Consider the following 26,624-nt stretch of genomic DNA (forward strand, 5'->3'; position numbering starts at 1 on the left):
GTTTCTCCTGAAAAGTTCTGTCCAATGTGTTATGATAAGAAAAGTGTGTGAGGTTTAACCACCAGAAAGGAAAAGATTAAATTACCATGAATTGTAGACATAACTGCCTTCTGGAAAAACAAGACTGTTAGAACTAATGAGATATAAAACCCACATGTAAAATCCAATACCAATATGCAGTTAAAGATATAATGGGAAGAGGAGGGTATCAGGGAAGACAGTGGAGCAGGAAGCACCAAGACTTTTCAGCCAGACAGCTGAACTGGCAGAATCCATCTGGTGTAACTATCTTAGAACTCTGGAGCCTGTTCAAAGACCTGCAGCTTCCATCAGAATGCTTGGAAATGTTCAGTTAATTTTGGTCAGTTTAAGATCATAGCACAGTAGCAGCTACCCATCTTCCACCCACCTCACCCCACCCAGCCTCATGACAGGCAGCCATACACAGGTTCCTGGAATAGTTTACCCACAGCTTGTGGGAGCCAAGGTGGACAATAAGGGCCTTGTCTGCAAATTCTGGAGGATCTGATGCTTATTGCTGTTTCTGATCACAGAAGTGCAGATACAGAGGCAGGCCACCATTGCCTCAATATGTACTGGCTGAAGAGGATTCCAGGGGACTTCAAGGGCCTATTGTTTTCCCCCTTCATTTCTTCCTTTTTCTCCTTTTAGAAGTTGGACTTTTAAGGATTTGGCTATTTAGAAGCAACCACATATACAAGGGAATTTAGAAAGTTACTGCACATGCAGAGAAAGGCATAGGCTCAGAAAAGATCCAAAAGGACCTTAAATGTATATCCCAGCCCAGAGGCACCCTACAACAATTTTTTAAAAAGAAACAGATAAAACCCTGCAGAAATCTCACCTCCAGAGTTACCACATTATAAGACTCAAACATCCCGTTTCAACAACAACAACAAATCACAAGACCTACAAATAAACAGGAAGGTATAGACTATTAAAGGGAGGAAATTAATCAAAGAAGCCATCCCTGGGGCACCTGGGTGGCTCAGTAGGTTAAGTGCCTGACTCTTGATTTCGGTCCAGGTCATAATCTCACAGTTTGTGGATTTGAGCCCCATGTCAGGCTCCACACTAACAGTGTGGAGCCTGCTTGGGATTTTCTCTCCCTCTCTCTCTACCCCTCCCTTGCTTGTTCTAAATAAATAAATAAACAAAAAACAATTGAAAAAAAGTTGGATAGCCAAGAAAACTATGTATGAATAAAATAGAAATGTCAATAAAGAGAGAACATAAAAAGAAACCAAAAAGAAATCTTGAACAATGCAATACCTAAAATTAGAAATTCACTACAAGTGTGTAAAAAGCAGATTTGAGCAGACAGAAAAATCAGTGAACTTGAAGATAGGACAATTGAAATTATTGATTCTGAGGAATAGGGGGGAAAAGATTAAAGAAAAATGAACAGAACCTAACAGGTCTGGGGGACACCATTAAGTAAACCGCAATGCATGTTGCTAGAGTCCCAGAAAGAGAAAAGAGAGAAAGGGAAAGAGATTATTTGAAGAACTAGTGGCCAAAAACTTCCCAAATTTGATGAAAGACATAAATATAAACATACAAGAAACGTAATGAACTCCAAGTAGGGTAAATACAAAGAGACCCACACTGAAACATATTATCAAACTAAAGACAGAATATTGAAAGCAGCAAGAGAAAAGTGATTTGTCTCATACAAGGAATCCTCAATAAGATTATCTGAAGATTTCTCATCAGAAACCTTGGAGGCCAGAAGGCAGTGGGTTGATCTATTCAGAGTGTTGAAAGTAAAACAATTATCAACTATCAATTATATGTAGCAAAACTCTATGTCAAAAATGAGGGAGACATTAAGACATTCACAGATAAATAAAAGCTGAGGGAGTGCATTACCACTATACCTGCTTTACAGTAAATACCACAGGGAATCTTTAGGTTGAATGAAAGGACATTAATTAGTAACTTGAAGCCATATAAACATCTCTGGTAAAGATATATACATGGGCAATTATAAAATCCTGTATTATGATAACTTTGTTACTCCACTTTTTGTTTTCTATATGATATTGTAGACTAATGCATCCTTTTACTTAAAAAATAATTATTGGTCTGTGTCTCCCTCTCTCTCTGCCCCTCCCCCACTCACACTCTGTCTCTGTCTCTCAAAAATGAATAAATGTTAAAAAAATTTTTTTGCGTGAAACAAGGAATGTCTGTTGTATTTTTTTAATATAGTTTATTGTCAAATTGGCTAACATACAAAAATTTTTAATTAAAAAAAAGAGGGGCACCTGAGTGGCTCAGTTGGTTAAGTGTCCAACTTTGGCTCAGGTCATGATCTCATGATTAGTGGGTTCAAGCCCCATGTCAGCTTCTTTGCTGGAAGCTCAGAGCCTGGAGCCTGCTTTGGATTCTGTGTCTCCCTCTCTCTCTGCCCCTCCCCTACTCACACTCTGTCTCTGTCTCTCAAAAATGAATAAATGTTAAAAACCTTTTAAAAATAATTATAAGGGTGCTTGGGTGGCTCAGTCAGTGAAGTGTCCAACTCTTGCTCAAGTCATGATCTCATGGTTGTAAGATTAAGTCCCACATCAGGCTCTGCACTGGGTGCTTAAGATTCTCTCTCTCCCTCTCTCTTTCTTCCCCACCCCTGTTTGTGCTCTCTGTCTCTCAAAACTGAGTAAAAGTTTAAAAAAAAATTTTTTTTAAGTTGGGAAACGAGGGGCACCTGGGTGGCTCTGTCGGTTGAGTGTCCTGCTCAGGTCATGATCCCAGGGTCATGGGATCATCCCCTTCTCACGCTCACTCCCTCTTAAAAAAAAAAAAAAAAAAAAAGGAAAAAGAAAAAAATAAACAGGAAATGAAAGAAAGATTATCCTCTGGGTCTGGGCCTTCCTTATAATCCCACCTGGTCCAACACTTGTCCCTGCAGACATTTCCCCCTGTCTCCCATAAAGGAGTTAGGTTTAGGCCACACAGTCCCAAAATGTCCAGCACTAGATCCTGGCCACCAGTGGGCTCCGGGTCTGAACCTCATGCAACACAAGAAGGAAGGATGCCCACCTGCAGGGTGGGTCTCCAGGGAGGCCTTCCCCCCCTCTGCAGATGCCATGCAGACTGGCTGCCTCATAACTGTCAGGAGTGCCCCAGGACCTCCAGATACTGGGCTTGGAGACCTGAATGTGAAGAGACGGATGCATCTGACAGGTGTGGGCTGGGCAGCCGGAGTAGGGGATGTGAGCAGGGACATGGAGGCAGAAGTGCATGCCTAGTTGGGGGAAGCTGTGACTCAGAAGCCTGCCTTCAGGGGTTAGGCCTCTTCGGGTCAGGTTCCCTTCAGGTGCATTTTTCAGTATGGCAGCGTCTGATTGGCCCAGCCTGTGATGGTGCCCACCCTTTGGCCTGCTGAAGGCATAGCCTTCCTGACAGTCTCACCAGGATGTTCAGTGTTCATTAGAGAGTGTGGTGGTTATTTCCCCAAGCAAAACCCTGGTGTTCTGGCCAGAAGGGAAAGGAAATGGATGCTGAGAAGGCAGACTCAACAGATGGAGGCACCAGGAGGGTGGACTTGGGTCTGGAACTAGGGTCTGGGGTGGGAAAGAGACACAGCACCTGAGGCTGGCACCCACAGGCCAAACACAATGTTTGAAAGGGCTGGCCTGTCCCAGGAGGGGCCGCGGTGATCCCTCTGCCAGCCAAGTCCCCTGGAGGCTGTGGTTTGGGGATGCCAACATCAGTGCCCATGTGGGCTGGTGGACAGAACAGGGCCCAGGACCCAGACACACCTGTGCTCAAGTCTCAGCTCTGCTGGGTACTTAGCTTGTGAGCTGGGCACTGGCCATTCACTCTCTGAGCCTTACTTTCCTCATCTGTAAGATGGGAAGGCTAGGGGATGAGATGAGGGGGCAGGCAGGGAGAAGTGGCCCCATCATCCTTCCTGGGCCAGGACCCCAGACATCTCCCCTGCTCCTCCCTCCCCACTGACTACCACCTGAATCCCTTCCACATGTATGTTAGCCACATCCCCTTTGCACTATTTAATCTCAAGCTTCACTGCTTCTCACCTGCATTACTGAGTCACTTGAACACCACACATCTTGACCAAGCACCCACTATGAATGTGCCAGGTGGGGGGGCTGACCCTAGGAGTTCAGCAGTGAGCAACCCAGTCCCCTCCTAGAGGAATCGCAGCACAGGGAGAGCCACGTGGTGCTGGGAGGCCACCAGGCAGGCAGGTCTGGTGTGTGCCAAGGCCTGGTGAGTCGCTCATCCCGGAGTGCAGGGGTCCTCCCCTGGGCAGGTCAGAGAGTGCAAAGAGTGGCTTGGCCACTCTCGGTTGTAAGTCAGAGCCAGGCATCTGTGCCCCCTCAGTGACATCATCACAGGGTGGACATGCCCCTGACCCCAGCACCCCTTGCAGCCCTGGGATTGGTTCAGGTGTTCCTGGGGCCTGTCATCCTTGAGGCTTTGTTTGATGACTGGGCTGGAATAAAGGACACTAAAACAATAACAGTGGTGGGGGTGGGGGGATGCATATCAGTGACACCTTTTGCAGTGCCCCATTGTAGTCTTATCCACTCCAATATGTTTTGTATCGCGCTATGTGTGCAGTGGTCTCTCCTTTTTTTATATAAATTTTTAATGTAACTTGTTTGTTTTGAGAGGTGGAGGGAGGGACAGAGAAAGAGGGAGAGAATCCCAAGCAGGCTCCACGGCGCTCAATCTCAGGAACTTTGAGATCATGACCTCAGCGGAAACCAAGAGTCGGACACTCAACCAACTGAGCCACCCAGGCGCCCCTCTCCTTCTATACCATGACCGCTTCTGTGTTGCCACCAAGTCTTCATTACCCCATTATCGGTGACAACAGACACCACACTAACAGGTGCATGCTAATGTTCTTGTCCCGTCTCCTTTCGTTCATCATCTATGGTGCTCTGGATTTAATCCCCTGCTTATAGTTCATGCCAAAGCAGACCCCTCTCCCCAGCTTTTCCCCTTCAGATGATTTTCTTGGGATGCGTTTCCAAGCATTTGACTGAGGTGAAAGGCGCTATCAAACTTCAGGCTGTTGGTACATGGAGCCAGATCTTGTACGATTCAAAGGGGCCGTGACACAGTACACCCGCCCCCCCCCCCAGCTGTATTTAATGGGATGCTCCAACATACCTGATAGCACCGGCTGTTTAATGCAGTCTTGTGCATTAATGGGTATAAAGCAGAAGCCTACTGGAGCCATATCATGCACGTGTCTGTTCACACACACAGAGCCCCAGGCCCCCAGCAGGGCAGAAGGAGAGAATCGAAACCTCTCTTTAGAGGTCACAGGCAGAGCAGCCTACCAGTCTGCCCAGTGTCCCCAGCCATGGTGAGCCCCTCAGGCTCAGACCCTGTCTATGCCCAGGCCCCCGGCCCCCTGCACATACACCATGCAGTCTGTGTTCACAGAAACACAGATTGGAAGACTTACTGGTGATCTCAAGGATTTTTCAAGGGAAATTGTGACAATAAACAATTTTCCCATCATCACTGGCTTTTTAAAAAAAAAATTTTGGTAGAGGCGTGTGGGTGGCTCAGTTCAACTTCAGCTCAAGTCATGATCTCATGGTTTGTGGGTTTGAGCCCCACATCGGGCTCTGTGATGACAGCTCAGAGATGTCTTTCTCTCTCTCTCTGCCCCTCTCCCACTCATACTCTGTCTCTGTCCCTCTCAAAAATACATATTAAAAATTTTTTAATTGTGGTAAAATACACATAACATAAAATCTACCATCTTAGCCATTTTTAAGGGCACAGTCCAATGCTATTAAATACATTCATGTTGTTGTGCGGCCATCCCTGCCATCTATCCTCGTAACTCTTTACATCTTGCAAAACTGAAATTCTGTCCCCATTAAACACTAACTCCCCATTTCCCCCTCCCTCCAGCCCCTGGCAACCACATTGCCTCCCCTGTCTGTCTCTATGAATGTGACTACTCTAGTACCTTGAATAAGTGGAATCACACAGTATTTGTCCTTTGGTGGCTGGCCTTTTTCACTTAGCGTAATGTCCTCAAGCTTCATTGTTGTAGCACATGTCAGAATGTCCTTCCTTTTTAAGGCTGAATAATATTCCATTGTAAGGATAGCCCACATTTTGTTCACTCATTCATCATCAGTGGACACTTGAGTTGCTGTATCATTGGCTTTTTAAAAAAAAAATTTTTTTTGAGAGAGAGAAAGCAGGGAAGGGGCAGAGAAGTGAGAGAGAGAGACTCCCAAGCAGGCTCCACACTGTCAGTGCAGAGCCCGATGCAGGGCTCAAACTCACAAACAGTGAGATCATGACCTAAGCCAAAGTCAGACGCTTAACTGACTGCGCCACCCAGGTGCCCCTGCAACATTGGCTTTTAAAAATTATCCCTGGGGGAGCCTGGGTGGCACAGTCAGTTAAACATCCAACTCTTGATTTCAGCTCAGGTCAGGATCTCATGGTTTTGGGTTCAAGCTCTATGTCTGGCTCTGCCTGTTTGGGATTCTCCCCTCTCTTGTGCTCACGCATTCTTTCTCTCTCTCTCAAGATAAATAAATAAACTTAAAAAAAATTATCCCTAGACATCTAAAGCATGGAAAACCATGAGGTGGTTAAAAAACAAACAAACAAACAAACAAACACCCTCTATGCTGCCAAGGAAAGATCTTCAAAATACGTTGTTAGTAAAAAGAGCACAGGAGAATGCGTACAATATTCTAATAAAGACAGAAAAGGTGCCATATATATATATACACATATATATATATACATATATATATATACATATATATATATTTCTTCATCCTTGCATAAAGAAGCTCTCCTACAAGCAGTTGCTTATGGAACTGGGGCGTTGGGTGGGGGGGCTCTGTCTTCACATGGCTGTGTTTTTGCACATGGGCGTGGGATGCCCCCAGCACCCAGTACTTTCCCTGATCCCCTACTAGGTCACTCAACCCCTATCTCTCCAGGAAACACAGCCTGGCTCCTGCCACCCAAGCACACACTCCCATGACCACAGCGTGTTGCCCCCCAGCTTGCCTAAGCTTTTGCACATGCTGATCCCCTTGGCCTGGCAAGTCTCCAGACAGACTGCCTCCTGCCCTCAGTCCTCAGCACAGACAGCACCACCTGCCCCCAGCCCTTCTCTGGGCTCCTTCTCTGGAGCCCCTGCTGGAGGAAGGAGGAGGCTGGCTTGTGCCCCCAGGGCCCCTACAGCCCTGTGCTCCCCAGCACACCTGCAGGAAGGGGCAGAAAGATTGGCGGGGCACCGCCATTCCCCTCTCCCCTCACCTGGGCACACCCTGCAGAGCAATGCCTCCGTGGGACACTCTCTCTGCACACATTGGTCTGCTCGTGGTCTACTTCCCACCGCCAGTTCTGAGAGATCCCACTGAGTCCACGGCACCTAGAATGGTGCAGAGGGAGCCAGAGACTGCAGCAGCAGGAACACAAGCCCATCCACTGAGCCCCAGGCCCGGGCCCAGCCGAGGTCACAATGGGTAGCTGGAGGTCGGAGGGGTGATGCCAGCAGCCTGTCCACTGTTTGGGCATCCCTGTGGACCACGATGGTTCTGGCCTCCAGCTCTGTTCCAGCCTCCAGTGTGAGCCTGTTGCTCCAAAGCAGAGCTGAGTCTGAGCCCACCCACCTCCCCACGTGCCCAGCATCCCGCATCCAGCCCCCAGTGGCAGTCCAGGCCTGGAGGTGATCTGGGGGCTTCCCAGCTCACCTCTTGAAGTGGTGGCATCCTGGCCTCCCCAGAAGGGCTTCTCCTACCCTGCCCTGCAGAGAGGTTTCTAGAATCACCTCCACCCAAGATAGTGGCTCATCTTTGAGAAAATTGGACTGGGATCCCTGAAGAGAGAAGGTGCCAGGTATCCAGCAGGAGAGACCACGCTTTGCCGGCCTGGCATGAGTTCTGTCTTATGGAATTAGGCTCAGACACTGGGCCCTGGGTGTGGGGCAGAGCTGGCCCTCATCCCAGAGCTGACAGCCACCCCCCCCCACAGTGAGCTCAGCAGCCTCCCGTGTGCCCACGTGCACACCTGCGGCCTCCCCCACAGGTTGGCAAGAGGTGGTTTTGTGACATTTCACAGTTGCATCAGCTGAAAATTGAACACTTACAGCTTTGCCAGGGAGGTGAAAATAAAGTTGCCGCTGTGCTCAGGGCCAGGACTGTGCCGGCAGACATCCACGCTGGTTCCCACACTGCCAACCCCCACCCCATGCTGTGACCCAGTCCCTGTACACCCTCAGGACACCCCTCCTCAGGGCTCCCTCCAACCCCAAACCTCAGCTCTGACTCTGCACACCCCTGTCTCTACTTTCAGAGCCAGGTCACCCAAGGGGTCAGGAAAGACAGAAATAGGCCTGGATTCCAGTCTGCCATGGGAAATGCACAGGCAGAGTGAGCAGGGTGATGGGGAGACTCTGTTCCCTGGAAGGTCCCTACAGGAACCCTGCAGGACTCCCTGGTTAAGAATGTGGGGGTGATGGCAACTGGATGACTCAGTCAGTTAAGTGTCTGACTCTTGATTTCAGTTCAGGTCATGATCTCATAGTTCAGGAGATCGAGCCCCAGGTTGGGCTTTGCACTTACAGCTCAGAGTCTGCTTAGGATTCTCTCTCCCTGTCTCTCTGCCCCTCCCCTGCTCGCTCTCTCTCTCTCTCTCTCTCTCTCTCTCATTCTCTCTCTCAAAATAAATGAATAAACATTAAAAAAGAGGGGCAGCTGGGTGGCTCAGTTGGTTGAGTGTCCAACTTCGGCTCGGGTCATGACCTAACAGTTCGTGAGTTCGAGCCCCACATTGGGCTCTGTGCTGACAGCTCAGAGCCTGGAGCCTGCCTCAGATTTGGTTTCCCTCCTGGCTGTCTGCCCCTCCCCCCACTCCTGTTCTGGCTATCTTTCTGTTTAACAGAGAGATAAACATTAAAAAACATTTTTAAAAACATAACATTAAAATAATAAACATTTAAAAAAAAGAAGAAGAAGAAGACTGTAGGGTGACTTCAATGCCCAGCATGGGGGATGGTTAAACAGTCACAGGCTTGGCCAGGACTCACAGACATAAGTGCCCTGAAGGCTTAGTTCAGGAAGACTGGCCTACAGAGATATGCGGAAGAACATGGGGGAGGAAACCCGGGTCCACAGCACACACACGGATGGGCACCTGCTACAGGCCAGCCCTTGACTAGTGCCAGCTCAGAGCACGTGCGCTGAGCCCCAACCTGGATGAGGTTCGGGTGAAGTCACTATACAAACAGGCCACAGGTGGCCTTTCTCTGCACCAGACACCACCAGCCACATCGCAAGCACCCAGCAGCGCTGACAAGGAGAATCTGGTGCTGCCCACCTGAAGTGAGGCCCAGCCTTGGCGGGGATCACTGTAGGGAAGAAGGGAAGGCTTCACGGACGAGGAAGCATTTTAGCCAGGTGCACAGGGATAAGTGAGTGCACATGGCGGGAGAGCATTTCTGTGGAGGAAACAGCTGGATGGGTCAGTGGGTCTGAATCACACAGAGTCTGGAGCGCCAGGCTACACAGGGCCACCTGAGAGAACCGCACGTCAAACAGGCTCACGCAATGGAGGAGTCCACACAGCAGCTTCAAGCACAGCAGGACGCAAGGCCCCACCCAAGGAACTCAGGAATGTGCCCACCTCCCTGGCTCCTTGTGGGGCCAAGATGGCCCGAATGGTGCCATTCTTGCCTGCTCAGGGACTCCAGGGGGAAGAGAGCTTCTGAGTACCACAGAAGTTCTGGGATTGCACATGAGCTCTCCAGTTTGGATCAGACCCATCCCTGAACTAATTGTCTTTGTGGCCAGGGGCAGGGGCAATATGCTAATTGTCCAAGTCTTATCAAAAGCAATCTTCATTGCTTTGAGGTAGGAGTGGAAGGGGTTAGTCCCTAAATGGCTTGGACCAAGAGTAGAGGGTGGCTGGTTCCTGAGGAGTGCTGTGCTGTGGGGCTAAGGATCCTTGGAAGGCCTCCCAGGAAGTGATCACTGGACTTGGGTGGACACCAAAGTGCCTGTAGGAGTCAGAGCCACGCAGCCAGGAGCCCAGAGGACCAGCAGGCCCCAGCTCAGGCGTGCCTCAACTTCTCCTTGTTATTACAGGCAGGCATGCCCTGGACACTGAGCGCCTCCGACATGGTCACCCCAGGCAGCCTTGGCCCACCCCCCACGGAGCCCACGGATGGAGAGCAGGCCGGGCAGCCCCTCCTGGATGGAGCTCCCTCCTCAGCTTCCCTGGACACCCTCATCCAGCACCTGGTGCCCACAACTGACTACTACCCTGAGGTGGGTGGCCCACTCAGTGGGGAGGAGAGGCCTCAGAGTGGGCTTTCTTCCACCAGGCATGGGGAGACAGTAGGGCTGGGGCTGGGCTGGGGCCTGAGGGCACATCCCTGCCATGACTTGGGGAGCACATGGTGCCTTTCTCTTTGTCCCCCCAGAAAGCCTACATCTTCACCTTCCTTCTGAGCTCCCGCCTCTTCATCGAGCCCCGGGAGCTCCTAGCCCGGGTCTGCCACCTGTGCATTGAGCAGCAGCAGCTGGACCAACCGGTGCTGGACAAGGTGAGGGGCAGGGCAGGGGCCCTCTGAGTATGCAGGCGCTCCCCTGACGTGTCCTCACACGTCTGCATCTTGGAGTGGCAGTGAGTCCCCATTCTCTGGAGGAGAAGCCCACAGGGGTTTCTGACTTATCAGAGGACCAGAGACAGAGGGGACAAAGTTGCAACCTTTAACCAGGTACTGTTTTCCAATGCCCTATGGGAGCCCTTGGGCTTACACCAAGTCCAGACCCGGGCCCCCAGAGCCCCGTCAGTAGGACTCTTGCCACGTGGGATGGTTCTGCAGCCTCTGCTGGGCTTCCTGCCCTCCGCACACTCTGTTCCAACCTTCTCTCCTCTGTGGGGTCCGCTGATGGCCTAGCCTTCTTGTGGTTCCCCACATCCGTCCCTGGCCAGATCCTGCAGGCTATGATTATTTATAGGTGTGTCGATCAGGCTCTGCTACTACAGTGATAGAAACCCACTTGCAACTGGCCTAAGACAAAGGGATTTACTGGCTCATGTAACTGCAAAGTCTCAAGTGTCTCTGGCTCCAGGGGCTCAAATGACCCGCATTGAAATCTGGTCTTTCTCCCTCCCACCCTCCGCCCTGTTTTCCTCTGTGCCAGCCTCACCCTTTCCCTGCACAGTGGCACGTGGCCTCTGCCACCCTAGGCTCACCATCTACTCTTACCAATTTGGGTGGAAAGAGCATGCCGCATTCTAAATAGTTCCCAGTAAAAGTCTCTATCTCATTGGCTTAGCTTAGACGCCATGTCCATGTGTGAGCCAATCACTGTGCATGATGGGTGTGTACTGTGTTCTGATTGGCCAGCACTGATTCGGGCCCATGCCACGAGGCCTGAAGCTAAGTAAGCTGCTACTGAACCCCAAGGACTGGGAATGAGTGAGAGGGGAAACCCCCAAAGCAAATTGAGATGTTATCACCAGAGGAAGGGAGACCGGATGCCCGACAGGCAAAAATAAGAGAGGACCTTGCCTCAAAGGTGTGTCTGTCCCTGTCCCACGGTGGTCAGCCCCATCCCCATGTCGCATCCCTGTCACCTGACACAGAAAAGGCACGAGGCACACCTCCCTTGGCCACCAGCGCTGCCGCCTCGGTGGTCCAGACCCCGGCAGAGGATGAGCGGTGAGGGGCTGATGCAGCGGCTGATGTGGCCCCGCCTCCAGGCACCCTCCACCTGGCGCAGACGCTCCTTGGCTTGCCTTGCAGGCCCGGGTCCGGAAGTTTGGCCCCAAACTCCTCCAGTTGTTGGCCGAATGGACGGAGACATTCCCACGGGACTTCCAGGAGGAGTCGACCATCGGGCACCTGAAGGACGTGATGGGCCGCATCGCCCCCTGTGACGAGGTGGGCAGGCCTAGCGCGAGTCCTACACCCCCGTCTGCACCCCTACACCCGGGACCTGAGCCCGTTCCTGTACACTGTAGCTCCTCTAAAATCAGCCCCTTTCTGCCCCATCAGGAAATCAGGCCCTACAGAGCTGGCAGGGAAACCACGCCTCTGGTTCCAGGCGTCTCTTGACCTCGCTCCTGGCCTGTACTCATACATGGCATCAGATGGCAGGCGAGGAAGGACCCTCTCATGGGCTCTTGGGATCAGGCCCTTGGTCAGTGATCCATTAAGCTGACCTGGAGGGCCCTGGTAGTGGCAGAGGAGGAGAGAGCGCCCCCGTGTGGCCAAAACCTCATCCCAGGGTAAATGCTCTAGTGGCTCGGAAGGCAGCCAGTGTACTGGGCTCTGTGCCTCTGCACCCCACACCCTGCCCTGTTCTCCCAGCCGCATTACTCTGGGGAAGACACTTAAAGGTAAAAGGAGGGCAAAAATCCCCACCTCTAAGCAGAGTACAGAGAAGGGCCCGGCGAAGGGGATGGAGATCTCCTGGTACATTTAGAAGGGGCAGGTTTATCAGAATCTCCAGGATGACTCCGTGGCCAGCACTGATGTTGCTTTACCTAGGAGAGAACATTGGGGAGAATGCACATCACTTGCCCTGGGAGGAGACTGCATATGGCAAGCTGGTAGCTAGTCATGTGCCTCAAAGTGGGTCTGGACATGGCAGAACCAGGTGCTTGTGAAACAAAGGAAAACTAAATCAGGCTGGGCAATAAGAAGCCATAAGGTCCACAACCTAACTGAGGCTCAGAGAGGGAGGCCTTTCCTGTGGGTCACTTCACAGAGCAGACAAATGACTTAGCCATTCTGAGGGCTCAGTGAGATAAGTCATCTCTTCTTCCTCCCTCTCCTCCTCCTCCTTCTCCTCCTTCTCCTCCTCCTCTGCCTCCCCTAAGCCATCTGGGGATCCTGACACTTGGCTTAGGTTGCAGCAGGAAATGGGGTGAGAGAAAGCTCAATGATTGGATGAATCAGGAGGGTGGGCAGGAGCAGGGAGGGAGATGCTGGCTGACTGGCTGGATAGATAGTTGGCTACTTTGGTGAATGGGTGGAGGGGGAAGATAGATGTTTGGGTATTCTGATAGACAGATGGACTTTTGGTGTGAGCGGATGTGGAAAGGTTGATGGGTAGATGGGGGGATGGATAGATGGATGGATGGGAAGGCTGGTGTGTGGGTAGGTGGATGGGTCTATGTGGGTGTGGGTGAGTGGATGGATGGATGAATATGGATAGATGGATGGATGGATAGCTGAATAATGGATGGGTGGATGAATTGGTGGATGGATGGATGGATGTATGAATGGGTGGGTGAATAATGGATGGGTAGATAGATGGATAGATGGATGGATGAATAAGGGTGTATGGTTGGGTGAATGGATGAGTGAATAAGGATGGATGGGTAGATGGGAGGATGGATGGATGGAGTGGATGGATGGATGAGTGGAAGGATGGTTGGGTGGGTGTGTGGATGGTTAGGTGGGTAGAAGTTTGGGTTAGGTGGGTAGGTGGATGAATGTATGGGTGGGAGGGTGAGTGGGTGAGTGTATGGAGAGATGTAGGAGTGGATGGATAGATGGATGGATGGGTAGGTGGATGAGTGGCAAACATTAGGAAGGACAGAGGAAAGATAGATGAGTGAATTAATGGATCTGTTGGTAGGGGAATATATAAAAAGGGAGATGGGCAATAGCAGATGAGGGGAGAAGAGATGGATGGATGGATGGATGGATGGATGGAGTGGAGGGTATGCAGGGGGATGAGAGCTCCCTCTCCCCAGGAGGCCTTCAGTAGAATGAGATCTAAATCATCGGTGGAACTATCCACCCTTGTCAGGCCTGCCTCTGCCATTGGTGAAGCCACTTCAAAGGCAGACCCTGCCATTCTGGCTACAGTGGTGGGGATGGGTGTAAGTCCTGGACTGGTTCCCTAGGGAAACAGGGCGCAAGTGCCAGCCCCCTGAGAAACTGCCAGGCCTGCCACCAGGGCTGTTCTGGGAAATCTTTTCTAACCACCCGTGGATGAGAATAACTGAGGCCTAGGAATGGCTGTGAAGAGCAGTCATCCACCAGGTGGAGGTGTTTGGAGCAGAAATAATTCATTGCAGATGTTCTCATTCCCTGGCTTGGGATCCAGTTAGGTGCGCTGAGCAGTATGGGCTGGAATGAGGTTTTGTGGCCCCCTCCCCACCCGCCCAGGCCCAGGCCAGGGTGCTTCCATGTGTCTTTGAGATCCCCAAGTTGCCCTTACAAGGAGCAGCCCCTCCAAAGCAGATGTCCTCTATGTGCAACCTCCTCTCCCCTAGATGGGGCTATGGGTTGCTCCCTGCCCCCCAGCAGGGGCAAAGGCTGGGCTCAGAAAGGAGCTGGTGACCAGACTGATAAGGCAGGACCAGTAGAACTCTCAGAGCATGAGGTCTGGACCATACCATGTGAGCCCACATAGATCCAGGCTCAGAAACCACATCTGTGTGACCTCGGACAAGTTACTTCACCTCTCTGAGCTTCAGTTTGTTCATCAGCAAAAATACTGTTCCCACTACACAACTTTGCAGCAAAGAATCCCTGAAGTCACTTGTGTTCTTATTTTGGCACTTGGTAAATGTGAGCTGTGATGGGGAACAAATTATTTCCAAAATTCAGGCATATGGGGCTTATTTTTAACTTTTATGGAGTTTCTATTGTGGAACATTTCAAGCATACACAAACACAGAGAATAGTAACTGTGAACACCTGTGTATTTATCACCTAGGTTCAACAATGATCAACATTTTGCCAAATCGTTTCTTCTATCCCTTCACACACTTCCCCCTCCCTCCAAATTATTTTTTTAATGTTTATTTATTTTTGAGAAAGAGAGCACAAGCAGGGGAGGGGCGGGGGGGCGGGGGGGACAGAGGATCCGAAGCAGGGCCGACAGCAGAGAGCCCGATGTGGGACTCGAACTCATGAACTGTGACATCATGACCCCAGCTGAAGTCAGACGCTTAACCAACTGAGCCACCCAGGTGCCCTCATCCAAATTATTTTTAAACAAGTTATAAACATTATATCTTTGGCTCCAAAAATATTTCAGCATCATCCGATAAAAGATTTCTCACATAGGAATAGGATCAAATGATATAAAATGCCATGCATAAATCCATGAAATGAGCACTAGTGTTTTCACAGCTGTGTGTCTTTGGACAAGTTACTTAACCTCTCTGAGACTTAAACTTCTTTCTATAATGAGGAAGCATGGTAAGGACTGTGACATAACAATGGAGCTCAGGGAAGAAGAGGAAACAGCACAGGGCCAGGACCAAGGAGGCTTTCCCACTAGTGGACTGTGAAAGGTGACACCTCTCTCTTATGAGCTGCCCCCTCTCCTGAACCCTCATGTCCCTCCCTGTACTGCCCACTGCCTCTCAGTATCTGGGAACAAAAGGCCAGAGAGGAGCTGAAAAGGCTTTTCTCCATGACTGAACATGGAAGTCTTCCCAGCACCTGGCCCTTGCATTGAACCTGCTCAGGGCCACCCTGTGCTAGGGAGAGAACCCTGCCTTAGAGGGGCTTCCGGTGGGTTGGACTCAGAAGTTTTGGCTCAGGGAGGCCAGTGCTGAAGCTGAAGGAGAAGCCAGGGAAGGCCCCAAGGTCATAGCTCCAGTAAGGGAGACAGGACAGGAGGATCTTGGTGCCCTGGCCTCACCCATGGGGCCAGCCACACAGGAAGCTGATACCATGGGCTCTCCGGGGAACTGACCTTGCTTTGCCATTCACACAACTGTCTGCTGGGCTGACCCACTGGCCCCTGAAACCTCACCCGCACCCAAGGGCACAGGTAGCAGAAAGCTGACATGGAGAACAAACTGGCAGCAGGTGCCAAGCTCCTGCCCATGCAAGGTGGGCCAAGCCCGTTGCAAGGCACCCTGGGCTGGCTCGGGTGGGATTTGCAAGAACTCCAAAGAACAGAGGCCCAAGGCTGTCCAGCCAGAGATGAGTTCTTACCATGAAAGTCCAAGAGGCACCTTGGAGAAGCACAGCCTTCACTCTTGGACAACCTCTGCACTTGAAACCCAGCTCTGTGCACACAGCAGGTGACTCTGTGGAAATGGATGGCATGCAGGAAAGCCACGTGTTCCGAAATGTGGATTCCTGACAGGGACAAGGACGACCTCAACATTCTCAGTGCTAGGGCTCTCTCGGCCTGCTCGGATGCACCTAGGGGATCTCTCAGCCTCTATCCACAAGGGTGTAGGAATCAGCGAGGAAATGAAGGGTAAATACCATCCCCATATTCTGAGGGGGTGCAGAAGATTCGGGAAAGAACCAACAGTAAGCTTGAGGCTAATACCACCAGATAAATTCTAAAGGAATGAGCTAACAGGAAAATGGTAACCATTTGGAGTGAATATTAGTTCAGTACAAACAAGTCTTGCTAAATTACCTGCATGTTTTCAAAAAAATTTTAACACTTATTCCTTTTTGAGAGACAGAGAGAGACAGAGTGCAAGCAGGGGAGCAGCAGAGAGAGAGAAGGAAACACAGAATCTGAAGCAGGCTCCAGGCTCTGAGCCGTCAGCACAGAGCCCAGCACAGGGCTTGAACTCATGAACCGCAAGATCATGACCTGAGCAGAGGTCAGACGCATAACTGACAAAGCCACCCAGGCGCCCCTATGTGTGTATTTTTAAAATAGGGTAAGCACGTGGTTCTAGCAAACTAGAACAGATACGCTGCATCCTTGACTTCAGGAGGGCTCCGACATCTACATTGGAGAGGCCAACCAATGAGAAGCAGGTGAAGGCCACATTAATCCAATCAGCACGTGTGTGAGTCCCCGTGTCCTTCACGCTGGGGATGAGCAAAGAGTGACCCAGTATTATCTTCATGGAGCCGATAGTCCAGAGAGAGGAGATACTCAATCCCCTGATCGAGGCTTGGCCAAGGGTTTGAAAGAAGCCTGGTGCTCTGAGGTCCCAAGGATAAGAGCATGCCGAGAGAGAAGGCTGCACAGGCCCTGCCGGGGGCAGGGAAGGGGTCAAGGGACGAAGGAGCTGCATGTGTCTGGAGCACTGAGAAGGCAGGCAGGGGCCGTGTGGAGGCCACCGAGCGTGGTCAGAGCCTGATTTCAGGACCCCCCAGTCCTGCGGGGCTTCTGTCTTTGCAAAGGCCTAGAGGTATTTTAAAGAAAGGAGAGGCAGGGGTCAGATGTGCATTTTCGACAGACGGCTCTGGCTGCAAAGTGGAGTCTAGAGAGGCCAGCATGGATGCGGGGGGGCCTTTGAGGTCTCTTAGGACCACAGAGACAGAGCATGGAAATGTCGGAAAGCAAAATCAAGAGGGTTGGTGATAACCAGGAGGGATGTGAGGGAGAGGGTGGCTTGAGGATGGCTCCAGGCCTGCGTGCCTAACGACAATGCTCCAGTCACTGAGACAGGGTTGCAGACAGAGGGGGCAGCTCTGGACAAGGTGAGGGTGACTTCCACTTACATGCATTGGGTCAAGGTGACCCCTGAGCCGTGATCTGATCTGGAGATCAGAGAAGTTGGATGTTGTCCACACACAAACACTAAGTGACACTCTAGACAGCATATGACTGAGGGGAAGGGGAGGACCAGATGGAGATAGGGAGGACCACTCCCCCCACATACCCCGAAGGATGATGCAGACAAGCCTGCTGACAGCCTGAGGCAGGAGGAACTGGAGGCTGAGGCGATGAGGCCAAGGCAGATGCCGCCTGAGAAAGGGCCCTGGGCTCTCCTGACAGGAGGTCCAGGGAGGCAGTAAGGGCCAGTCCGAAGGCTGACAGGAGGGGGCGACTAGTGGGGTGGGGTGGTGGAGGGGTGAGTGGGGAAGGAGGGAACATGATGACAGTGTGACCGCTTAAATCTGAGTCTGAGTGAGGACAAGAGATAGGGGGCCAGTGCAGGAATCGGGGCTCACAGGATGGACCCAACTCCCCATTTCCCAGCACACAAATAAAGATCTGATAGGCAGCGTGCTGACCACACTTTTGGACCTGACACAGCTAGTCTGCAGGCAACCTCAGTTTATCCACATACTATCCAGCTAACCAGTGGGTCTGCCCACCATGGCTCTGGAAGCAAGGCTTAGCGTTCGGGTTCAGTTAGGGTTGACAGCCTCCCATCCTGGTTCCCATGTCCTGAGGGCTCTGCCCATGACCGCTTGACAGAGAAGCGCTTCCATGAGCACCAAGCAGATGCCATCTTGGTCTCCCAGAGCTCTGGGCACCACAACAATGCGGGGCCTCAACCGCCCCACCTGGAGCCCTGTCAGATTCAGTGTTGAGGCCTCTCCGTGCACACTCGGCCCAGCTTGCCAGACGCCCCACCTGCAAAATGCTGCTGGATTTGTGTGAGTCAAAGCAGCATGAAGAAAGCACACTTCTTCTGTCTGAAATAACCTGGCAGCGCTAGGGGCACCTGAGTGGCTCAGTCAGTTAAGGGTCCAAATTTGGCTCAGGTCATGATCTCACGGTTCATGAGTTAGAGCCCCACATCAGACTCTCTGCCATCAGTGCAGACAGCCTGCTTCAGATTCTATGTCTCCCTCTCTCTCTGCTCCTCCCCTGCCCGTGCTCACTCTCTCGCGCTCGCTCTCTCTTTCTCTCTCAAAAATAAACATCAAAAAAATTATGAAATTACCTGAAGTACTGATGACTGACCACCCATTATTCTCCCAGCCCTCTAGGCCCTCTGGGCACCCTGCCTGATGGCTCATCATGGCCAGGAGGCCAGGCCTCAGACACTCCCACCCAGGCTCCTCGGCCTGTGGGGGTTGAATCAACCTCTGGGGGGCCATTTGCTGACAAGTTCAGGGGCTCCTTCTGTGGATTACTGAGAAAACCCTTGGGAACAGTGGATGTCAGGCTTAGTAAACACAGCCAGTCTGATGGTGCCTTCCTTGGAAATAGGGGTCTCTGATGGGGGGGGGGGGGGAATAATCAATCTCCCTGTGGATGTGAGAGGGGAGGATGGGTGCCCCTCCAGGGTGGGGCCCTGGCCTTTCTTCCCCAATCCAGGGCAACCCAAAGCAAGAAGGCATCTGTCTGAGCTGAATGGTGAGACACTTTTGTCAGTACAGTCAGTAGTTATTAAAGGCCCACCGTGTGCCCAGAGCCAGGCCTAGCCCTGACAGCACAGAGGTGGCAACACAGGTTTCCCTGAGCCTGCTGAGCTGTCATTCTGCTGGGGCAGTAAACAACCCCGATCACCTCCCGCAGTGGCCCCATAGAGAAGTCACACGCAGCGACCTGGAGAAGTACTGTCGGGGCAGAGATAGGACAGCATGGCTAGTCAGGAAGGCCACTCTGGGTCAGGAGAGAGGAGGGCCCCCAGTGGAGGGGCCCCCATTAAAGCCCAGCAAAAGGCCAGCACCTGCGGCATCTCCCTCCTCTCTCCCTGCCTCTGTCCCCCTGGCAGTGCACACCCCAGCCCAAAGAGGCGGGGCGGCCCTGGACCACGGTCACCCTCCCCGATGTGTGATCTTCCAGCTTCCACAGGAGGGGACGGGCGCGGGCACATCAAGCAACAGCTTGTCTCTGCCAGCCTGGAGCCCCAGACGCTGGACATGGGGAGATGCGTGTTCGGGCACGAGCCCCTCTCTTTCCGCCTCCTCTCCAGGCGTACCGGAAGACAATGCATCAACTCCTGCAGGCTCTGCACCAGAAGCTGGCAGCTCAGGGCCAGGGCCCAGAAGGCCTGCTGGGGGCCGACAAGCCCATCTCCTACAGGACCAAGCCACCGGCCTCCATCCACAGGGAGCTCCTCGGCGTCTGCAGTGACCCCTACACTCTGGCCCAGCAGCTGACCCACGTGGAGCTGGTGAGCAGGCCTGTGCCATCCTCTACCCGGACCCAGAGCCGGGAACAGCTGAGAACCGGCTGTCCCTGATCCCAACCCCCTTCCCCACCCTCCCCCCCTCCACCGCCACGCATTGTGTCAGCATAACCCAGGGCTTGGAGCCTGTCACAGCAGGGCCGGCCAGCGTCTCCAGGATTCCCCAGCTCTGGAACAGTCTCGCCACTCCAGCAGGAGGGCTGGATACGCTCGGCCTGCCTGAGAGTCTGGGCCTGGGGCAGAGGACCCGGGTTCAAATACTGGCGCTGCTACCACCTGCTGTGTGATCTTCCACCAACTAGTGCCTTCCCTACCGGGGCCTAAGTTTCCCCAGCCAGGACTCACAGACACACTGCACCCACCCTTGCTTCCCAGAGGAATCCATATAGGCCTTCCTGCTTGTGAAGGGGATACCCCAGCCTAGCCTCCAGCATGGTGGAGTCCCTATAGATGCAGAGGGTAAGGGGCCTGCCCCAGAGAGAGAGGGGGAAGTGGGGGGATAGGTTTCTTCTCTTTTAAACCTCCACCATTTATGGCCCCCTTACTGCTTTCTGGCATTAGACTCAACATGTGAGGTGCGCTGTTGTATTTTGTCTTCCCACCACCCTGCCTGGTAGGCACTGTTATTCTCCTCTTTGCACAAATGAGGAAACCAAGGTCCAAAGATGTTAAGTGACTTGCCAGAAGTCACACAGTAGAAGGGACAGAGCCGGGATTTAATTCTGACCCAGACCCCATGCTCTTAGCTACCAGGCCACCCCTGGAGGGAGCTGGTCATTTCAATTACCCAGTTTTGAGCCTAGTTTCCTGGGTATCACACCCCCCATGGGGACATTACTTCCTGCCCCCCATGAACCATGGCAGCCCCTGGGCATGGGAAAGGCAGGGCGCCTCCTTCAGGTTGGTTTTGAGCTCCGTGACAAATCAGTATAGGGGTTGTGGAGCCCTAGTGAGAAGGACAGGTGTCCAGAGACCCTTTTGGGTGGGCTGAGAGGGAGGGAGCCCACAGGAGCACCATGCCAGGGCCCCAGTGGGCACCCTCTCCATACCTTCCCCCCTTTCCCGACTTCTCCTCTCCCTTCTGGTGCAGGAACGCCTACGACACATCGGGCCTGAGGAGTTTGTCCAGGCTTTTGTGAACAAGGATCCTTTGGCCAGCACAAAGGTAGAAGGCCCTTGGACGGCTGTCCCAGCAGCATCCCCCCCCCCCCACTGGTCCCTCTGGGGAATGTCACGAGTGTCAGCAGGAGCTTCGGAAGGGCCCAGAGTAGAGCAGATGGGCTTGGAGGGGCTGTGTCCACTCCACCTGTGTCCCTCCAGCTTGCCACCCAGCCCAAGGGCTTCGAACCCCGACAGTCCCGGAGTCCTGGGGAAGCCAGCTGGTCACCTACCCAGGGAGGGTGGAGGGGAGGGGCAGAGCCAAGGCCCTGGGTGAGAAGGAAAGTGGAGGGCGCACCAGATACTCTCCAAGACCCCCATGCTCTCCCTGCGCGTTTCTGTGGGCACTGGTGCCCTCCAGTGGCCACCCGGGGTAGTGCGTGCTACTGCCCACTGCCCAAGAAAGGTAAACGTGTGCTCTCCCCTCTAAGTGGTGCAGTGGCCCCTGGGCCATGCGCTACAGACAGCAACTGCACACCGGATCTCGGGTTTGCCCCTCCTCCCTCAGAGCCCAACCAGCAGGGTGCTTGGTGCTTATCAACCGTATTCAATTCTAATCAGAACTGGAAACACTGTTGTCTTCTGCTCTCTGACCTAATAAAAGAAGAGCAACTAAATATGAATGCCTTTTCACCTCTCAGATAAGCAAAGATTAAATGTTGTGGGTGTGTAGGGAAAGGGACACCCTCACATACGTCTGGTAGGGGGTGAAATTGGCATGATCGCTTTGGGGAGCCACTTGGCAATCACACCAACACTTATCATGTACACCCTTGACCTCAACTTCCCATGCCTCATAACTTATCCTACAGATGTACACACCCATGTACACAAAGATGTATGCGTTAAGATATTTGGGATACACTGTGGCTATTATGGCCAAAGGCCGGAAGCGAACTACCTTATGGGGGCTGGAGTACATCACGGTGCCTCCACACATGGAATGCTGTGCTATCCTTACAAAGAATAAGAACAACTGGAAGAATAGAATAATCCCCCAGATCCGTTGTAGAGACAAAAAGCAAGAGCGAAGAGCAGTGACAAAGAGGATGTGACCATTCGTGTGGCAACAAAAAGGAGGGTTCATGATACATGTCTGCTTGCACAGTACATGCATGTAGACGATCTCTAGGAAAACCAGAGGGGTGTCGGGGGTCAGGCAGGCGGAGTAGGAAGGAGACTTTGCCACTCGTAGCAGATTGTTTTTTTACATTTGGGTTTGGGTTTGGGTTTTTGGCCATATCCAAGTATCACTTTTTTTATTGTGAACCACGTCAAGATTGCAGTGACCTCTCTTTACCCACTCTATGGTAGAGGAACATGTGTGGTCTTTCCAGCCTCCTGCTAGTATAGATCCTGCTGCTATGAACACTTACAAGTTTTCATGTACATCAGGGCATATTTTTCTAGGGCATCAATTCTCAAGTGACTTGGTCTTACGGCCTTTTTTATACTCTTAAAAAGTATGAAGGACCCCAAAGAACTTTTGATTATGGAGATTATATCTACCGATATTAGATATTCGGTTAAGCGTCCGACTTCAGCCAGGTCACGATCTCGCGGCCCGTGGGTTCGAGCCCCGCATCAGGCTCTGGGCTGATGGCTCAGAGCCTGGAGCCTGTTTCCGATTCTGTGTCTCCCTCTCTCTCTGCCCCTCCCCCGTTCATGCTCTGTCTCTCTCTGTTCCAAAAATAAATAAACGTTGAAAAAAAAATTAAAAAAAAAAAAACCAGTAAATTTTAGGAGCACCTGGGTGGTTCAGTAGGGTAAGCGGATGGTTCTTGATTTCAGCTCAGGTCATGATTTCGTGGTTTCTGAGATAGAGCCCCTAATCAGGCTCTGTGCTGACAACGTGGAGCCTGCTTGAGATTCTTTCTCTCCCTCTCTCTCTGCCCCTCCCCTGCTCATGCTCACTCTCTCTCTCAAAATAAATAAACCTTAAAAAAAAAACGGTAACTTTTAGAGATATTTATTTATTCAAATTAGCAATGACAACCTAGTATAGGTTCACATAAGTAATACATTTTAACTAGATTTTCCAAAGTAAAAAAAAATTGAGAAGAGTGACGTTGTTTTATAGTATTTTTACAAATCTCAATAATGACCAACATAACTAAAAGACAGCTGTATTTTCTTATCTGCTTCTGCATTCAATCTCTTAACACATTCGCTCCACATTATTTTGGTTGAAAATCCAACCTCCCACAAATATGTAGTTGGAAAAGGGAATGGTATTTTAAGCCTTTTCAGATAATTGTGAATATTTTTCCTTGATACTATGCTAAAAACTCAGCAGGTGGTAGTTTTTTAAGATTAATTGCAATTTGAAATCTGAAAATATATCCGTGGACTTTCTGCACTCTATTATATTGAAATCTATTGATTCGTCTTACATCCGGAATGTATCTTTTGCTCATGCATGATTTTATAACATCATATGTTGGTCATTTGGAAAATAGGAGTTGACTGAATCAAGCAGATCTTCCAAATGTTGGTACCTTTCATCATACAATATTTTTTAAATCCTTTTTTCTTTTTTTTTAAATTTTTTTTTTAACGTTTATTTATTTTTGAGACAGAGACAGAGCATGAACGGGGAAGGGGCAGAGAGAGAGAGGGAGACACAGAATCGGAAGCAGGCTCCAGGCTCTGAGCCATCAGCCCAGAGCCCAACGCAGGGCTCGAACTCACGGACCGCGAGATCATGACCTGAGCTGAAGTCAGACACTTAACCGACTGAGCCACCCAGGCGCCCCATAAATCCTTTTTTTTCTTTAAAGTTTATTTAGAGAGAGGGAGGTGGGCAGAGAGAGAGGGAGAGAGAGAGAATCCCAACCGGCGCTGTGCTGTCAGCTCGAAGCCCAACCTGGGGCTCAAACCCATGAACCATAGATCATGACCTGAGCCAAAGTCAGACACTTAATGGACAGAGCCACCCACACACCCCTCATCATACAATATTTTTTTTTAATTTTTTTTCAACGTTTATTTATTTTTGGGACAGAGAGAGACAGAGCATGAACGGGGGAGGGGCAGAGAGAGAGGGAGACACAGAATCGGAAACAGGCTCCAGGCTCTGAGCCATCAGCCCAGAGCCCGACGCGGGGCTCGAACTCACGGACCGCGAGATCGTGACCTGAGCTGAAGTCAGACACTTAACCGACTGTGCCACCCAGGTGCCCCCATACAATATTTTAAAATCATATCCATTGATATCACTACTGATCTCATCCTTCCAAAACAGCCCTTGAGTATTGGAAAACTGTCAAGGTCACAGAGACAGATACATGTTTTACAAGTTCCAAACCTTCTCTTAAAAACTTGAATTTTATCATTGGCAACAAATACCATCAATTGCTTCCTTGAAGTGACAGACTCATCTTGTTGATTTTCAAGAAAATATTAACCAAATACTGAAGTCTGAAAAACCATAGTTGGTCAGTCCTTCTTTTGAGTAAAAATGGTGTCTCCTGAGAAAAGTGGCCAGTTCTTCTCACAAACCAATCACACCAGTGCTTTTCCTCAAGACCTGAATTCTGTATGCATCAGAAGTGTTTTGTGTTTAGTCACTTAGAACACCAAAAAGAGGGGCACCTGGGTGGCTCAGTCATTAAGCATCCAACTTCGGCTCAGGTCATGATCTCACAGTGTGTGCGTTCAAACCCCGTGTTAGGCTCTGTGCTGACAGCTTGGAGCCTGGAACCTGCTTTGGATCCTGTGTCTCCCTCTCTTTCCACCCCTCCCCCACTCATGTTTTTTCTCTCTCTCTCTCAAAAATAATTTAAAAAATAAAAATAAATTTTTTAATTAAAAAAAATACCCAAAAGATGTGTACACAAGGATGGAGATTTAATAAAATTGAAATGTTTGCCTCCTCAAGGACATTCTGAAGTCACACTCACTTCTTTTCTTTGACCTCGAACGTGTGATAGTGAGGAACACAATGACCACTGATTATGGCTTGGTGACTCTGCCTTGCTTCGGGCTAAGAGGGAAGCCATTTTACACGATTTTCTTTTACACGCCAGTGCAAATGTCAACACAATGAAAAGACAATGACATTGTATGAATATGAAAATAGTTGTGCCCTAGGCTCCACAATATACCTAGGACAGAAAACACTGTGTCACAGGCTGGGCCCATGGCCAGCCTTACCAGGCGATGCCCGTTCGCGCTACCAGCAGGGAGGCATTCTTGCTTCACACCCTCACTGACACGTGAAACTGTCCCACCTTTTTTTTATTTTTTTAATGCTTATTTATTTATTTTTGAGAGAGACAGAAAGAGAAATCAGGGGAGGGGCAGAGAGAGAGGGACACAGAGAACCCCAAGCAGGCTCCCTGCTGTCAGTGCAGAGCCCAATGTGGGATTCGAAACTACAAGTTGTGAGATCATGACCTGAGCTGAAACCCAGAGTCGGATGCTTAACTGGCTGAGCCACCCAGGCGCCCCTCAAATTGTCAGACTTTTAAATGTCAAGCTATTAAGCGGAACATCTTTTCATGTGTTTTGGACATTCTTGTTTTCTATGAAATGCCAGTTTCCTTTTGGTGATTTGGCTTTTTCTTAAGGATTATCAAGAGCTTTTTTTTTTTTTAAATAAGTTGTTTTGTTTTTGTTTTTTTTAAATATGTGTAGTAGGTGATTATTTTTTGTCAGTTAGGTTTTGGGGAGGTAGTAAAGAAATCCCTCCCTACTCCCTACCCAGGTCATGAAGATAATCTCCAATGTTTTCCTCTAGAAGTTTTAAAACTTTTGCCCCTCACATTTAAGTCTTGGATTTGAAATTCACTCTGTGGCTATGGATTGAGGTGGGGATCCATGTTCATGGTTTTCCACACAAATAGGAATTGTTCCTACACCATAATTTATGGATTGCCTTGCCCACCAATATGCCCAGACAGTTCTGTCACTATCGTGTGTCAGGTTTCCACACACGTGTAGATCCGTTCCTGGACTGTCTCTTCTGTTTCCCTGGTCAATTTTTCTATCTCTGTGTCAATATACACAGTCTTCATTTAAAAAAAATTTTTTTTAACATTTATTTATTTTTGAGACAGAGAGAGAGCATGAACAGGGGAGGGTCGGAGAAAGAGGGAGACACAGAATCTGAAACAGGCTGCAGGCTCTGAGCTGTCAGCACAGAGCCCGACGCGGGGCTCGAACCCACAGACCGCGAGATCATGACCTGGGCTGAAGTTGGACGCTTAACCGACTGAGCCACCCAGGCGCCCCTACATAGTCTTCATTTTTATAGTTGTATGATCAGTCTCGCTGTCTAGTCAAGTAAATTCTCCTGTTCTTCTTTAGGGGTGGCTTGGCTGTTCTTGGCCCTTTGTTTTTCTTGTTTCTTTTTTTAAGTTTTATTTATTTATTTTGAGAGAGTGTGTGTGTGCATACATGCAAATGGGAGAGGGGCAGAGAGAGAGGGAGAGAATCCCAAGCAGACTCTGCACTGTCAGCAGAGCCCGACATGGGGGCTTGAACTCAAACTGAGAGATCATGACCTGAGCTGAAATCAAGAGTCGGGTGCTTAACCGACGGAGCCACCCAGGTGCCCTTGCCTTCTGTTTTTCTGTTTGACTTTTTACATCCTTTGTCAAATTCAATGAAAAATCCTACTGTGATTTTGTTAAGAT

At 50.6% G+C, this 26,624-nt stretch overlaps 1 protein-coding gene across 1 annotated transcript in view; it reads left to right on the forward strand.

Annotated features, from left to right (window-relative positions):
* The first annotated feature begins 9,883 nt into the window (after positions 1–9,883).
* RASGEF1C (RasGEF domain family member 1C) overlaps positions 9,884–26,624 on the forward strand; it is a 39,381-nt gene continuing 22,640 nt past the window's right edge. Inside the window, exons 1-6 of the mRNA XM_040444179.1 lie at positions 9,884–9,902; positions 10,137–10,319; positions 10,475–10,597; positions 11,807–11,944; positions 19,612–19,812; positions 20,918–20,992. Coding sequence (XP_040300113.1) covers positions 10,143–10,319; positions 10,475–10,597; positions 11,807–11,944; positions 19,612–19,812; positions 20,918–20,992 — 714 coding nt within the window. The 5' untranslated portion in view covers positions 9,884–9,902; positions 10,137–10,142. The remainder of the gene's footprint in view (positions 9,903–10,136; positions 10,320–10,474; positions 10,598–11,806; positions 11,945–19,611; positions 19,813–20,917; positions 20,993–26,624) is intronic.

This window comes from Herpailurus yagouaroundi, unplaced genomic scaffold (genome assembly GCF_014898765.1).
Source record: "Herpailurus yagouaroundi ecotype Mexico unplaced genomic scaffold, PumYag 192, whole genome shotgun sequence".
NCBI classification, from domain to species: domain Eukaryota; kingdom Metazoa; phylum Chordata; class Mammalia; order Carnivora; family Felidae; genus Herpailurus; species Herpailurus yagouaroundi.